Genomic DNA, 12,343 nt, shown 5'->3' with positions numbered 1-12,343 from the left:
GGCTCTGTGATGGGGTGATAAACTCTTACTGCCTGAGACAGACCTTGGGATGTGGCTTGTGCCTGGTGCTAAGGAACCAAAGTGACTTTGTGTTTGTGGTAACAAATTCACATTCTTAATACTGAAACAGGGGAAATAATTGAAGCTCCCTCCATTCTCAGCTCTCAGTCATCTTGGCAGTGGGTTCAAAAAGTCAAGGAGCTTTTCTGCAGGGTGATACACCCTGGATTTTCTAGGGTGCTCTTTCGCTGCATTGTTTGTATCATTGTTATTCTTGTTATTGCTATTATTAAATATATTTCACCACCTTAAGAAATGCATTACGTCCGCCCAACACCACTTACATTTCCAAGTCGAGCATCAGGAAGCTGTGAAGCCCACCCGTGTGTCGTTGTAACACGACACAACTTCCCACAGGGTTCGATGTCCTGACCTGCACCACGGTTAGGATTCGGCTTTCCAAGCACAAATTTTAGTGGAGTGCAAGGTGACCCGAGGGATCTTTCCTACTCCACAGTCCCTGCTCCACAAAAAGTCCAGGATACTTGGAGGTAATAAGGATGCCCAGCCCCACTGGCACACGCTGAGTGCTTCTGCTTTGCCACCTGCACACACCGATTTATCACTGAATTCAGTGCCCCAGAACTGGACAGGAAGAGCAGGAAACAAAAGCAGAACAGAAAAAAAAAAAAAAAAAAAAGCAGAGCAGGAAAAATGTGAGGCTCCACCTTCCTACACTGTCCTTTTAACCCAGTCTGGGGTGTTTTGTCAGAGTTCTGTCTCACCCTGGAGCAGAGCAGCAGCTGCATATGTGGGAGTCAGGGCACCCCTCTGGTGTCTATTCCTTTTGGGTTTGAGGAAAGACCTGCTGTGACCTGTGTTCCTGCTCTGGATTCAATCTTAATCCCCCTAGATCAGAGAAACTGGAGGAAAAAATCAATCCCAGTGTGTTCTTACATATCATTTTCAACCCTGGGGTGCTTCCCTCGTGCAGAATTGTAGATGATTCGAGGTATGTAAGTTATCTATGTCCCTGTGGCTTCATAAAGTGCCATCCCTAATGCCTCCCTTTTTCCTGGAGGCTGGATTCTATGCTGGCACCCTGAACTTTCACCCTGCTTAGCTCAGGGAAAATAATTCCTTTGCAACACAACCATTCCTCCACCCAGTTCAGGGAATTCAGAGTTTAATGTCAGTGCTGCCTGGAATACACCCATTGCTGAGCTCTTTTAGTGCTTAATGATGTCAAGGTCCCCAAGTAACACCTTGGTGACAAGATGCCTCTACCCTGATAAATCCTACAGTGTTTGTGCTTCCATGAGCAGATGGCAGAAACAGAGAGGTCTCCTCCTTGTCTGAGGTGGAAACTGGAGATAAGAATCCTTGATCCATTTTAAAGTGAGATCCCAAATATATTAAATTGTGTTTTATGGATTAGCCACGAAATCTCACTCCTCCCTCTCTCTCTCTCTCCTTGTTGGGTGTATGTTGTTTGCTGGAATCCTCCATTCCCTTTGGAGTGCAGAGGAGAAACACAGGGATTTTTTTGTCTGCAAAAAGAAGTTCTACACATCTGTTCGATGGTCAGAATATATAAATATATATAAAATATATATCCTGTTATATTTGTCTTCCAAGGGTTTCTATTTAGCCTAAGTGGCCACTGCAAAAAGAAACCCAGATTTTCCATTAATAAACTGTTGGCCCATTAATAAACAGTTGCTGCAGTTTATTCCCCACAAACACAGCGAGAAAAAGTTCTTCCAATTCAAATCCTTCCACAAAATGCATTGTTGTGTGCTTTTTTATTTCTTCCAAAGTTATATTTGTAAACGTCCTGCACACATATTATTTCTGATGCTTTGACAAATTTCCCAAACATAAAACTTCAGAGAGAAATCCCTTCAAGATGCCCTTGGAGGAATCTCAATCTGTTTTCCAGGTGCCCTGGAGAGGCTTTGATCACTTATCCCCTGAGCATGGACATCATTCCAGCTTCATAAAGACCTGTGCAGCCTGGGTTTTTTGCCTTTGGCATAATAATTGGCTCTGAAAATAACATGGAGACCTCTGGAAGGGGAGAGAGTAGGTGGATTTCTGATACAATGCTGTAGGGAAAGTGTTGACTGCCTTTAGTCAGTCTCTGTTAACAATTAAATAAACTTGTGCATGGACAAAATCTTCCACCAACCCCTGCTTGATGATGCTGCCCACCTGTAGTTTCCCTGGGATGGAAGAGAACCCTGAAAAATTGAGGAAACTCTGAGGTAAGGTAGGAAAATTAAGGATTTTATTATGAATTTAATGATAAAAAATGCAGCAAAGATGAAGAGAAGAGGAGAAAAAGGACAATATATGTTGAATAACACTTTTACAGGTGAATTCATGCAGATTAAATGGCACAAGGGTCTGGAGTTTCAAGTCTGGATGAAGACTTTAGAGGAATCTAATGTTTATCAACAGGATGAGGAACTGAGGGAAGTTTTCAATTACAATTGTTGGAAATATCTAATCCAGGGTCAATATCTGATCACTGTTCTCCCCTTAATACAGATCCCCAAAAGAGAATATTTTCTGACAAAAGGCAGGCTGCAGACCCATTCCTTGAGTGCATCTCACCTCAGGAGCTGCAGGAGAAGACACATATTAAGAAATTAATAAATTCTCTATTACTTAACTACCAGCAGCTCTGCGTTTCTAAATGCTTTCATTTTGTGGTGAAACCTGGTATTAACTGTAGCCTCAGGGTGTTTGAAATGAAGTAAGAGTTTGAAGTGCAGGAAAATTCGTCGGTGTGAATAAGGTTACAGGGTTGCAACTGTGAGCAGGATATTTGTGAAGCGTTTAATCTGTCAAAAAATGTCCTTGTACAGAGACGGGGCTTGAAACTGGAAGGGAATGGGGTCAAAGGGGAGGTTGTGGCAAACTACTTTCTGTAAGGACTTCAGGAAAAGAAAAAAAAACTTGTAAGATCTGCTGATGCTTCTTCCAGAGATGGAAGGAGCATTTCTGTCATAGCGAGAAAAAAAATCAACAGTTCTTCCAGTTTTTTTTTCTTTTCCATTTAAATTCTGTGCCGGTGCCAGCTTTCTCACGCTGGTATTTACAAAGCGGGAATTGCATCAGGAATTGTTTCACCCTCCGTGTGTCTCTGCAGGAATGGGAGGATGGCTGATGGGAACTGCACTGAGGCGCCCCAGTTCACCCTGGCAGGACTCACCGAACCCCCACAGCTGAAATTCGTCCTCTTTGGGCTCTTCCTGGGCACCCACACACTGACAGTGGTGGGGAACCTGGGCCTGATCGTCCTCATCAGGGTCAGCCCCCAGCTCCACACCCCCAGGTACTTCTCCTGGCACCATCTTAAAACCATCACTCTTTTTGGTTAAGCAGAATTATTTGCTTTATTTTCCCATTTTTGGTAGGCAATTTGACTGAAATTTGTATTTCCAGAGTGTTTTGTTAGCATGAATTCGAATGTGCAATACTAAATGAAAAATACTTTCAAAGCCAAGATAAAATATAAAGTTTTACCAATTCTGAACAAACTCATGTTATATATCTCAATATTTTGGCTGAATCACGAAATGCTGCACTATCTCATTTGTTGGCCACCTGTGGACCCCAGGATAGTCACCATATAACTTCACATCCTTCAACTGAATACACTTTTCTGTATATATAAAGCATTAAACACATTAAATGAGCTGTTTAAATTCATTTTCTGAGTCTTTCCTTAATGTGAGTTTTCTTCTCTAGATCATATTAAAAACCAGAGGTGCCTTTCCCCTTTGCTTAGCTCAGCATAGAACATGAAACAGTGGCCAAGTACAGCACCTGGGGCTTTTTATTTCCTTTTGGACATTTATTTAGAAGTGGATATTCTGAATTCCATCAGATGTCCTATTGCTCAGCCACTCCCTATGTGTGATTCCCCGGGACCACCTCAGCAGGTGGATCCCCGTGTTGTCCTTGGTGTCCCTCGACTGGTTCCAGGTCCCACTGAGGAGCTCACACCACCCCACCACTCCACTGGTGACTTTGGCAGGTGCCAAGAAGTTCTCAAAGAGAAACAAGGTGCTGATGTCCCTTTCCCTGACACAAGGTGAGAAGTTATGAACTCAGGGTGTGGAGAAGTTGTGACAAACTGAAGTGCTCCAGAAGTTCTCACCTCCTTTAACGAGCAGGAATGTTTCCATCTCCTTAGTGCCTGTGAAGTTGTCCCCAGGGGCTTGTTAGGGTGAAGTAGGTCTACCATGAGCTTCCTAAGAGGGTTTCAAGGCCATTAGAGGCTTCTTCAGGATGCCCAGCAGGGCTTGTTAAGCTGAAGACCCTTGGGTGGCTGCTGCCAGGGGAGGTCCTTGTTTTGGGAAGGGTAATTTGTGATGGAAATAGATTTAATGACTTGAGCTGGTGTTGGAGTTTGGGTCTGCTGAGGCTTCCAGTGGGTCATACTGTGATTATTGCCTCCACCTCCTGCTGGATGAGGCCTCTTATTTATAGTTTATTTTTGCCTTCTCACTCATGGGAAGAATGTTTTTTAAAAACTAAAGAGCCCTTTAGGTGTGGTGGGAGTGGGAGTCAGGGTTGGTCCAGGACAAGGTTGGTGTCTGGCTCTGGCCAAACTTCCCCTTTTCCTGTCTCACTTTGCACTGGTAATTTTTCCATTTGTCCTTGCATTTGCCCACTAAAGGTTTCATCTATCCAAGGGGTCACCTTACGCTGTCCCAAAGAGATTTTTCAGGAGATGCAGACATCCCCAGCACACAGCCCACCAGGTCCAAACGTAGTTCTGGGCATAATTCAAGGCTAATTAATAAATTATTGCTCCTGGTAGGTGGCTGGAGGCTCCTGGTCTGGGATGGCACCAAGCAGCAGGAATATCTGATCATCCCTGATTGTTATCGCGACCCCCATTTTCACCTGAAATATCACCAGGCTGTTGCTCTTCAGGTTAAAATTCTAAATAAGGTATTGGAGTCATTTTGAGTCTAACCCTGCTCAGTTTTCAGGATCTATCTGTTATTTAGTTTCACTTTTAGCTTCCACTGCCCATAACACTATTTACTAGTTTAATTTCAGAGAGAGAGACCAATACTTAGACAAACATGGGACTGGTGGCTGTTTCTCAGCTGTAAACAATTCAGGAACACTCCTCTTTTCAGATCCAAATGTAGATGGATGGACAGATGCCCAAGGATGGAAATCAGCTTGTGTGCAACTCCAGATCCTGGATGCCTTTTCAAACAGGCATCTGGATCCACGTTACCAACCTCGAGTTCAGCTGCCAAGCTCTGAGCAGATGTGAGGTTTTGATGCTTCTCCTGTCTTGCAGAGGTGGAAAGGTTGGAACATCAAGTCTAATTCTGCTGGGGTTCACCCCCTCCCACCCACCAGAGCCCTGTGTTCCCAAGATGAACTTTAAGGTCCCTTCCAACCCAAACCATTGGAGGATTCTGTGACCTTCAGCCAGGATAAAGAGCTGGTGCCCCTTTCTGGAGCAAGGTGCTCATCCATAAGTTTCCCTCAAAACCAAGACATGCTCTTTCCTTGTGCCCAATAGCCTGTAACACCAGAAAGAGGGAACTGTGTCAGCAAGCCATGATTTTCTTTGCCAGAGCGGGAAAAATTCAACAGAAAATACTCATCCAGTTTCTGATACTCTTTCTCTGAATGTCTATTTTTGGCTGCTCTCAGAAATTGATACCCCTGGGCCTGTCTCTCACCACAGAGCTCTTCTCATATCCTTAGAAGTGGGACTGCCCTGTTGGAACAGGAGGATGGAAATACAGACAGCACTATTATCCAAATAAATGGAGGGAAAATGTATTTTTATTATGAAATCCTCACATGAATCATCCTCTGGGCATTTACACTTTGCATTTGCCACTGAAAATCAGATGTCCCCTATTATTTGGCTAATCTCATATAACCAGTGAGGGATGGAAAGGAACCGTTTTCATGTATCTGCTCCTAAACACAAAGGATTCCTGAAATTCCTGATGTGCCTTCAAAAAAGAAAGGGTGTGTTTCTGTGGCTGCCCCATCCCTGGAAGTGTCCGAGATCAGGCTGGAGGAAGCTTGGAACAACCTGGGATAGTGGGAGGTGTCCCTGCCCATGGCAGGGGAGTTGGAAAATTATGGTCCCTAAGGTCCTTTCCAAACCACTCTGGGATTCTCTGATCCTATAAATACCAAAATATGCAGGTTAATTCCAGTCCATACTCTCCTTACTGGATCTAAAGATAGTTTACATCACTGACAGTCTTCTCTATTGGACCATTAAGATGTATTTTAATTAATTAACACTCTACAGTCATCTGAGGTCCTTGATTAATACTGGAGAAGTGATTAATACAGGCATGTGCCTGGTCCCTGAAATCATAACTGGATCAGAAAAGACACACAGTCCTCTCCAGAACTCAGATAAGCAACGTCCCCATGAGCCTACACAGAGATGTTTGTGCCCTGGATCCTTCTAGAATCTGAGGGATTATTTCTCTACAGGTCAGGAATTTAAGCTTAGAAAAGCAACTTTTAATTCTTTGAGTGATGAAACCCATACCAAGAATATCAAAGGAAAGAGCAGAGATGTGAATAATGGTCCAAACATGGTAGTTTCCCCCTGTTCTCCTGGATGGGCTTTCCCACATCATTCCCTCAAACCGGAGCACCCATCACATGTGTTATGGTTTAGGCTCTGCCCAGAGTTTGGGAAGGTCCAAACACACCTATCAGTGGCCACTAGAAACCCCTGTGGAGCTTTCCCATCTCTCCATGGACAGTTTGTTGAAATGGGAGAAATAAGCATCACTTCTCCTGGGGTGTTTTGCTTTTTCCCACATACAAGTCCTCAAGTACCTGATATGAACATTTATGTGCCCTCTGCTGCACATGTGAACTAGATGGAAGGAAGGAAAAGGAAAAAAGGAAATGCAAATAAAGCTTGTTAGTTGGAGAATAATATATATTTGTATATAAATATATACAAATACTATTTATGGAACGGTTTGGGTTGGAAGGGACTTCAAAGCCCATCTAGATCCAACTCCCCCAACTAGTCAGTCAATTCACAGTCAATTAATATCAACTCTCCTGTGAAAGAATAAGGATTGTCTCCTATTTTATCAACTAAATTTATGTTAAGGAAAGAGATCAACTGCCTGCTTAATGTAAGCAGCAAAGTAACAAGTTAACTGCTCCAAATCTGTGTATTATATTGGGACTAGAACCAGCATCTTTTAATTTGATATGACCATAATGGCATCACCAAAAGTTCTAATGGCTGCTGGAATTCCATTTTCTAAATTGTCACAGTCACTTTGAGGGGCATTTAAAATTTTTCAATTTTAATTTTATTTTTATTTTTTTTTTCCAAATTTTAAGGACATTTTAAAAGTCTTTGCTTCAAGATAGAAGTGGCCTGGTATCCATGACTCCAGACCACGGGTGGAGAATCCAATTTCCTTCAAGGTCCATCCTCACTTTTAGCACTGTTTTGATGCTTTAAAAAATACAGTTTATGGGTCTTGCTCATGATCTTCAGAGCACACAATTTGTGATACTTCCACGCTGAGAAAACACCAGGAGCACTTTAATTGGCTGTTCTTCTCTTCCCTCGAGAGCTCCGTGGCCTCCTGTGTCCAAAAGGAAGATATAAAACCTGTGACATTCTCCAAAAGAAGCATTTCCTGCATTCAGGAAAAAAAAAAAAACAAACCACAAATATTTCTCTAGCAGGTGAGTCTCCAGATGAGTAAAATTTCCTTCCACTCAAGGAGTTGTGTCTAAGTCCTGCTGGCTGTGCGAATTTTGCATTCACCAAAGGAAAACTGTTGCTGCATCACCATGCAACAAAATAAAGAAGAAATACTAATGTACCTTTAAAAGGTGGGAAATTATTTTTTTAATTATTATTATTTTCATGTCTGAATTTTTATCTGGGCACTGAAATTTCTTGCAGGTCTTCATCAGAGACCACTGACTTTTTAGCAGCTGCTCATGCTTCTGTGACTTAATTTCAGAGCACGATCAAGAGCTGAAAATAAGAAGAAACAGCCACATGTCCATAACCAAGGGATATTTTGGGGGGTTGAAATGCTCTGGTTTTGTTTTTTCACCAGGAATCTCTCAAATTGCCTGTGATGGTGTCAAAACCAGGGGTAATGTAAACACGGTCTTTTGGATGCAAATAAACCTCAATGGAAGTTTTGTGGAACTTGTCACCTCATTCTAGGAATCAGCTGAGGGATCTGTGTCCCGACCTGAGTCACTCCAGGTATTTAACGGAGCAAAAGGGGCATTTCTAGAAAACAATTCAGATTTTAGGATGCACTAAGCCTTCTCCAAGGCTTGCAAAACAAGACCAAAGCTGCCAAAAATGGGATTCAGCTGACTCAGGGGTAACCATCCAAAATTCTGGAATTTATATCGGTCATTCAGACTTCCTCACACCAGCCTTTACAAAGCCAGATGGAGGTGAAATTTGCTGTAACCATGGTCTGGAAACACCTCTGGAATCTAAAATCCTCCTCTCTGAACTCCCAGATTCTGTTGGAACCATTAGGATCCTCTCCTGGATGAGGCATCTTAGATTATAATTATTTTATTTTGGCAGCATAGACACTGCTGGTTTGTCTGTGCCTTTGTCCACATAACATTGATATTTACAGAATTATTCAACTGTGTTAACAGTTCTTTTAATAGATGTCCTTTTGTAATCCTTATTTTTCCTGTACAGGTGAGAAAGATCTATCTGCCCTGCCTAGAAGTTATACTGGCATCAGCAGAAATGTGGGTTAATTTTCTCAAAATTAAAGTTAAATTATGCGTTTTTTCTTGAAATATTAAATTAATAGCCAGAATTCATTTTCTAGCAGACTGAGCCCAAATCAAATTCAATGAATAATTTCAGGTAAAAAAACCCCAAAAGGTGGGGAAAACTGCTTGGAAATCCTAAAAAGTATTTAAGTTTGAGTATTTAAAACCAATGTTCATTACTTGCTTTTCATCAACTGTTTAAATCAGCCTCAGGAAAATAAACCCACAATATATTTGTAGGAAATCCCAGAATGAGATGCAATATTTCATTTTAAACTCAGTGTTATGTGTTTGTTTCAAATTTATTATTTCTTTATTCTAAAAAGAAAAAAAAAATCTGCTTTTGTTTCAGCATTTCAATCAACTTTTCCAGTATTTCATTGTCCTGCTCCTCCAGAAAAGTCATTATTAACTGTGCCTGAACTGCTTCCTCTAATTGTAAATATGTAGCAGCTTTTATACTCAAATAATATGTTTTTTGTCAAGTGATATTGTGCTTATCTGAGTCAACCCAGACATTTTCTGGAGTAAGCAGTCACTTGCAGAAAATAATTCAAATTTTAGGATGCGCCAAGCCTTCTCCAAGAAAGAAGGAAATGGAGTCGCTTCTACATCTCTGGTGTGTGGGTTTATATGTTTGGTTTTCTATACACTATGGCCCAGATCTTATAAAATCCCCCCTGAGCTCCTATTTCACAGATATTAAAGGAATATACAGGAAGGGATTCCACACTTAAAATGTGTCTCTAAAGCTCTCCTAAGCTTTCCTTTCCGTGGGCATCATCCAAACCACTGGTTTCCCTTCTGACCTGGGCAAGGTGCCTGAATTTCCACCGCTTTTTCCTGTGCAGGATGTGATGTGCCCGTGCCTCGACACCCACCGGCACCGAGTCAGCCTCTGACAAACCTTCCGTGCACAAAGCCAAGCACAAGGGAACGAAATGCCTGAAGGAAACTGCACTGCCCTGACTGAGTTCATCCTCCTGGGTTTCACAGACCGGCCTGAGGTGGAGATTCCTTTGTCTGGGCTCTTCCTGCTCATCTACGGCACCACCGTGGCGGGGAACGTCTGCCTCGTGGTGCTCGTCCGGCTCAACGCCCGCCTTCACACCCCCATGTATTATTTCCTGAGCAATTTGTCCTTCCTAGACCTCAGCTGTTGCTCTGCCATCGCTCCCAAGATGCTGGTGAACCTCTTGGCCCGGCACAAAGCCATTTCTTCCCTCGGCTGCGGGATGCAGCTGTTCCTCTTCGCCGCCTGCACCGACGCCGAGTGCCTGGTTCTGGCCGCCACGGCCTACGACCGCTACGTGGCCGTGTGTCACCCTCTCCTCTACCCCGTGGCCATGTCCCACAGGATCTGCACCTCCATGGTGGCCGGGGCGTTCCTCAGCGGGGCTCTGACCTCGCTGGTCCACACGTCCCTCACGTTCTCGCTGCCGTTCTGCGGCTCCGGCCGGATCAACCACTTCTTCTGCGACATCCCAGCCCTGCTGGAGCTCTCCCACTCCGACACGCGCCTCAACCAGCTCCTGCTCGTCGCCCTGTGCGGCCTCATCCAGACCAGCACCTTCCTGAGCATCGCCCTGTCCTACACCTGCATCTCAGCGCCTTGTCCCGCATCCAGGTGACTGACAGCAGGCGCAAAGCCTTCCACACCTGCAGCTCCCACCTGACAGCTGTGGGGCTGTTCTACAGCTCCCTCCTCCTCACCTATCTGGAGCCCAGCTCCAGCCACTCCTCCCTGGACACGGACAAAGCTGTGTCTGCACTTTACACTCTCGTCTTTCCCATGCTGAACCCCCTGATTTACAGCCTGAGGAACAAAGAGGTGAAGAATGCCCTGAGGAGGACACTGGAGAGGAGGGTCTTTTCTCAGGAAATTTCTTAGAGTGTGTTTCTGGTGCAAAACACAATAAAAGCAGCAGCCGTGGGAACCACTGGGCTAAATGGAGCTGAGTTGTCAGGAATATCTACATCTGGGTTTGCTTCCCAGCTCCATTTGGTAATCACTGGGAAAAAGGAGTCAGCTGAGTCAAACAGGAGTCACCTTGTCAAACAGAAGTTCAGGTCAGGTGGATCCCATCCCAGAAGGACCCAGTGGGTGGCATCCCTGGAACCACATGGTCTTTAAGGTCCCTTCCAACCCAAACAATTCCAGGAGTCCATGATCTCTTTCTCCTCGCTGTCCATAAAGGGTCTAATCCTAAATGCAGAAGAAAGTTATATTTTTGCAGATTACAATTACCGAGACAACTCCTCACCCAGACGTTTGGAAGAAAAGTCCAATTAAAACAATTATCACATACGGGTGTGATTGCCTGTATTAAATTTGGAAAGCCAAACGCTTTTGTACAGGGAAACTACTTCCCTTATTCGACAGCCAGTTCTGCTATACCCACTGCAGAGGAAGGAGTCTCTTGTTTGTTTATTTATTTATTTATTTACCTACTTATGTATGTTATCATACTTTTGTGGCTGGACTTGTTCACGTTTCCCCAGGCACCTCCCTGCCTCTTCTGCTCCCCCCAGACATTTTTCATGCTTGTTCTCCTCCCGTGTTCCTGACAGTTTTTCTACTTGCATGTATTTTTCCATCATCCCTTTCTGCCTGCAGACCACAAGCCCTTGTTTCCCTTTCCCACAACCTAATTAGGATTTTATTTCTGCCTAATTGTGTTACGAAATGCTTGGTGGTGGTGATGGGACTGGCACTGTTACAAAACACACACACTGATATCAAGACAGACTTCTGTCTGGATTCAGTACAAACAAGTGTTAATTGTACCCTGGTACAATGTGGGTGTAGTGCTTCTGCTGGGGCTCACAGAATTCCTGACATTTCAGCTCTGGACCCTTTTTTGGTGGATTTTCCACTTGCTGGTGTTTGTAGAAGCCCTTCTAGTTGCCCTTGACTGCTCCTTGTCACTCTACCCTTGAGTTAAACTACAGGTTTCCTAATCCCATCCTTTCCAAGCCCACGGAATGCTCCCGACTGACAGAGGCAGAGTGAGAGGGGATATTTGGAAGGAATTCTTCCCTGTGAGGGAAGTGAGGGTGGTAAGGCCCTGGCATGGGATTTCCAGAGAAGCTGTGGCCACCCCATCCCCAGAGGTGTTCCAGGCCAGGTTGGACAGGGCTTGGAACAACCCGATCTGGCGGAAAGTTGGAATTCTATGATCTTTAAGGTCCCTTCCAACCCAAACCATTCTGGGATCCTATGATTCAATGATAATCAGGACTTCTTTTTACAAAATGGTAGTTTCTCGGGCTAGCAACCTCAGAGGAAGCAAAACCTTTCTCCTCTGGATCCAAACCAACTCCGTACCCCTTCCCTGCCGTGTCCTCCCCCGTTTCCAGCTCCCCGTGCCAAGTGTCCACGGTCCAACCCTGAGATGGCCCAACCGTGTGACTGCGGCTCGGGCTGCTGAGAAACCAGGCTGGGGGGAGCTCTGGGAGATCGCGGAACCATTAAGGTCGGGAAAAAAAAGGTCTGGACTCGTGTCCAAACCTTTAACCCAGC

General features: G+C 44.2%; 1 protein-coding gene across 1 annotated transcript; it reads left to right on the top strand.

Annotated features, from left to right (window-relative positions):
- The first annotated feature begins 9,612 nt into the window (after window positions 1-9,612).
- Window positions 9,613-10,711, top strand: LOC114067864 (olfactory receptor 5AS1-like). The gene is given in 2 exon segments (XM_027903571.1): window positions 9,613-10,419; window positions 10,422-10,711. Coding segments are annotated over 2 exon segments (948 nt in total). The 5' UTR covers window positions 9,613-9,761.
- The last annotated feature ends 1,632 nt before the right edge of the window (window positions 10,712-12,343 follow it).

Source organism: Empidonax traillii, unplaced genomic scaffold (genome assembly GCF_003031625.1).
Source record: "Empidonax traillii isolate 1590-97213 ecotype Southwest subspecies unplaced genomic scaffold, ASM303162v1 scaffold982:size219053, whole genome shotgun sequence".
In the NCBI taxonomy this organism is placed as follows: Eukaryota; Metazoa; Chordata; class Aves; order Passeriformes; family Tyrannidae; genus Empidonax; species Empidonax traillii.
This window is presented reverse-complemented; position numbering and strand designations above follow the sequence as displayed.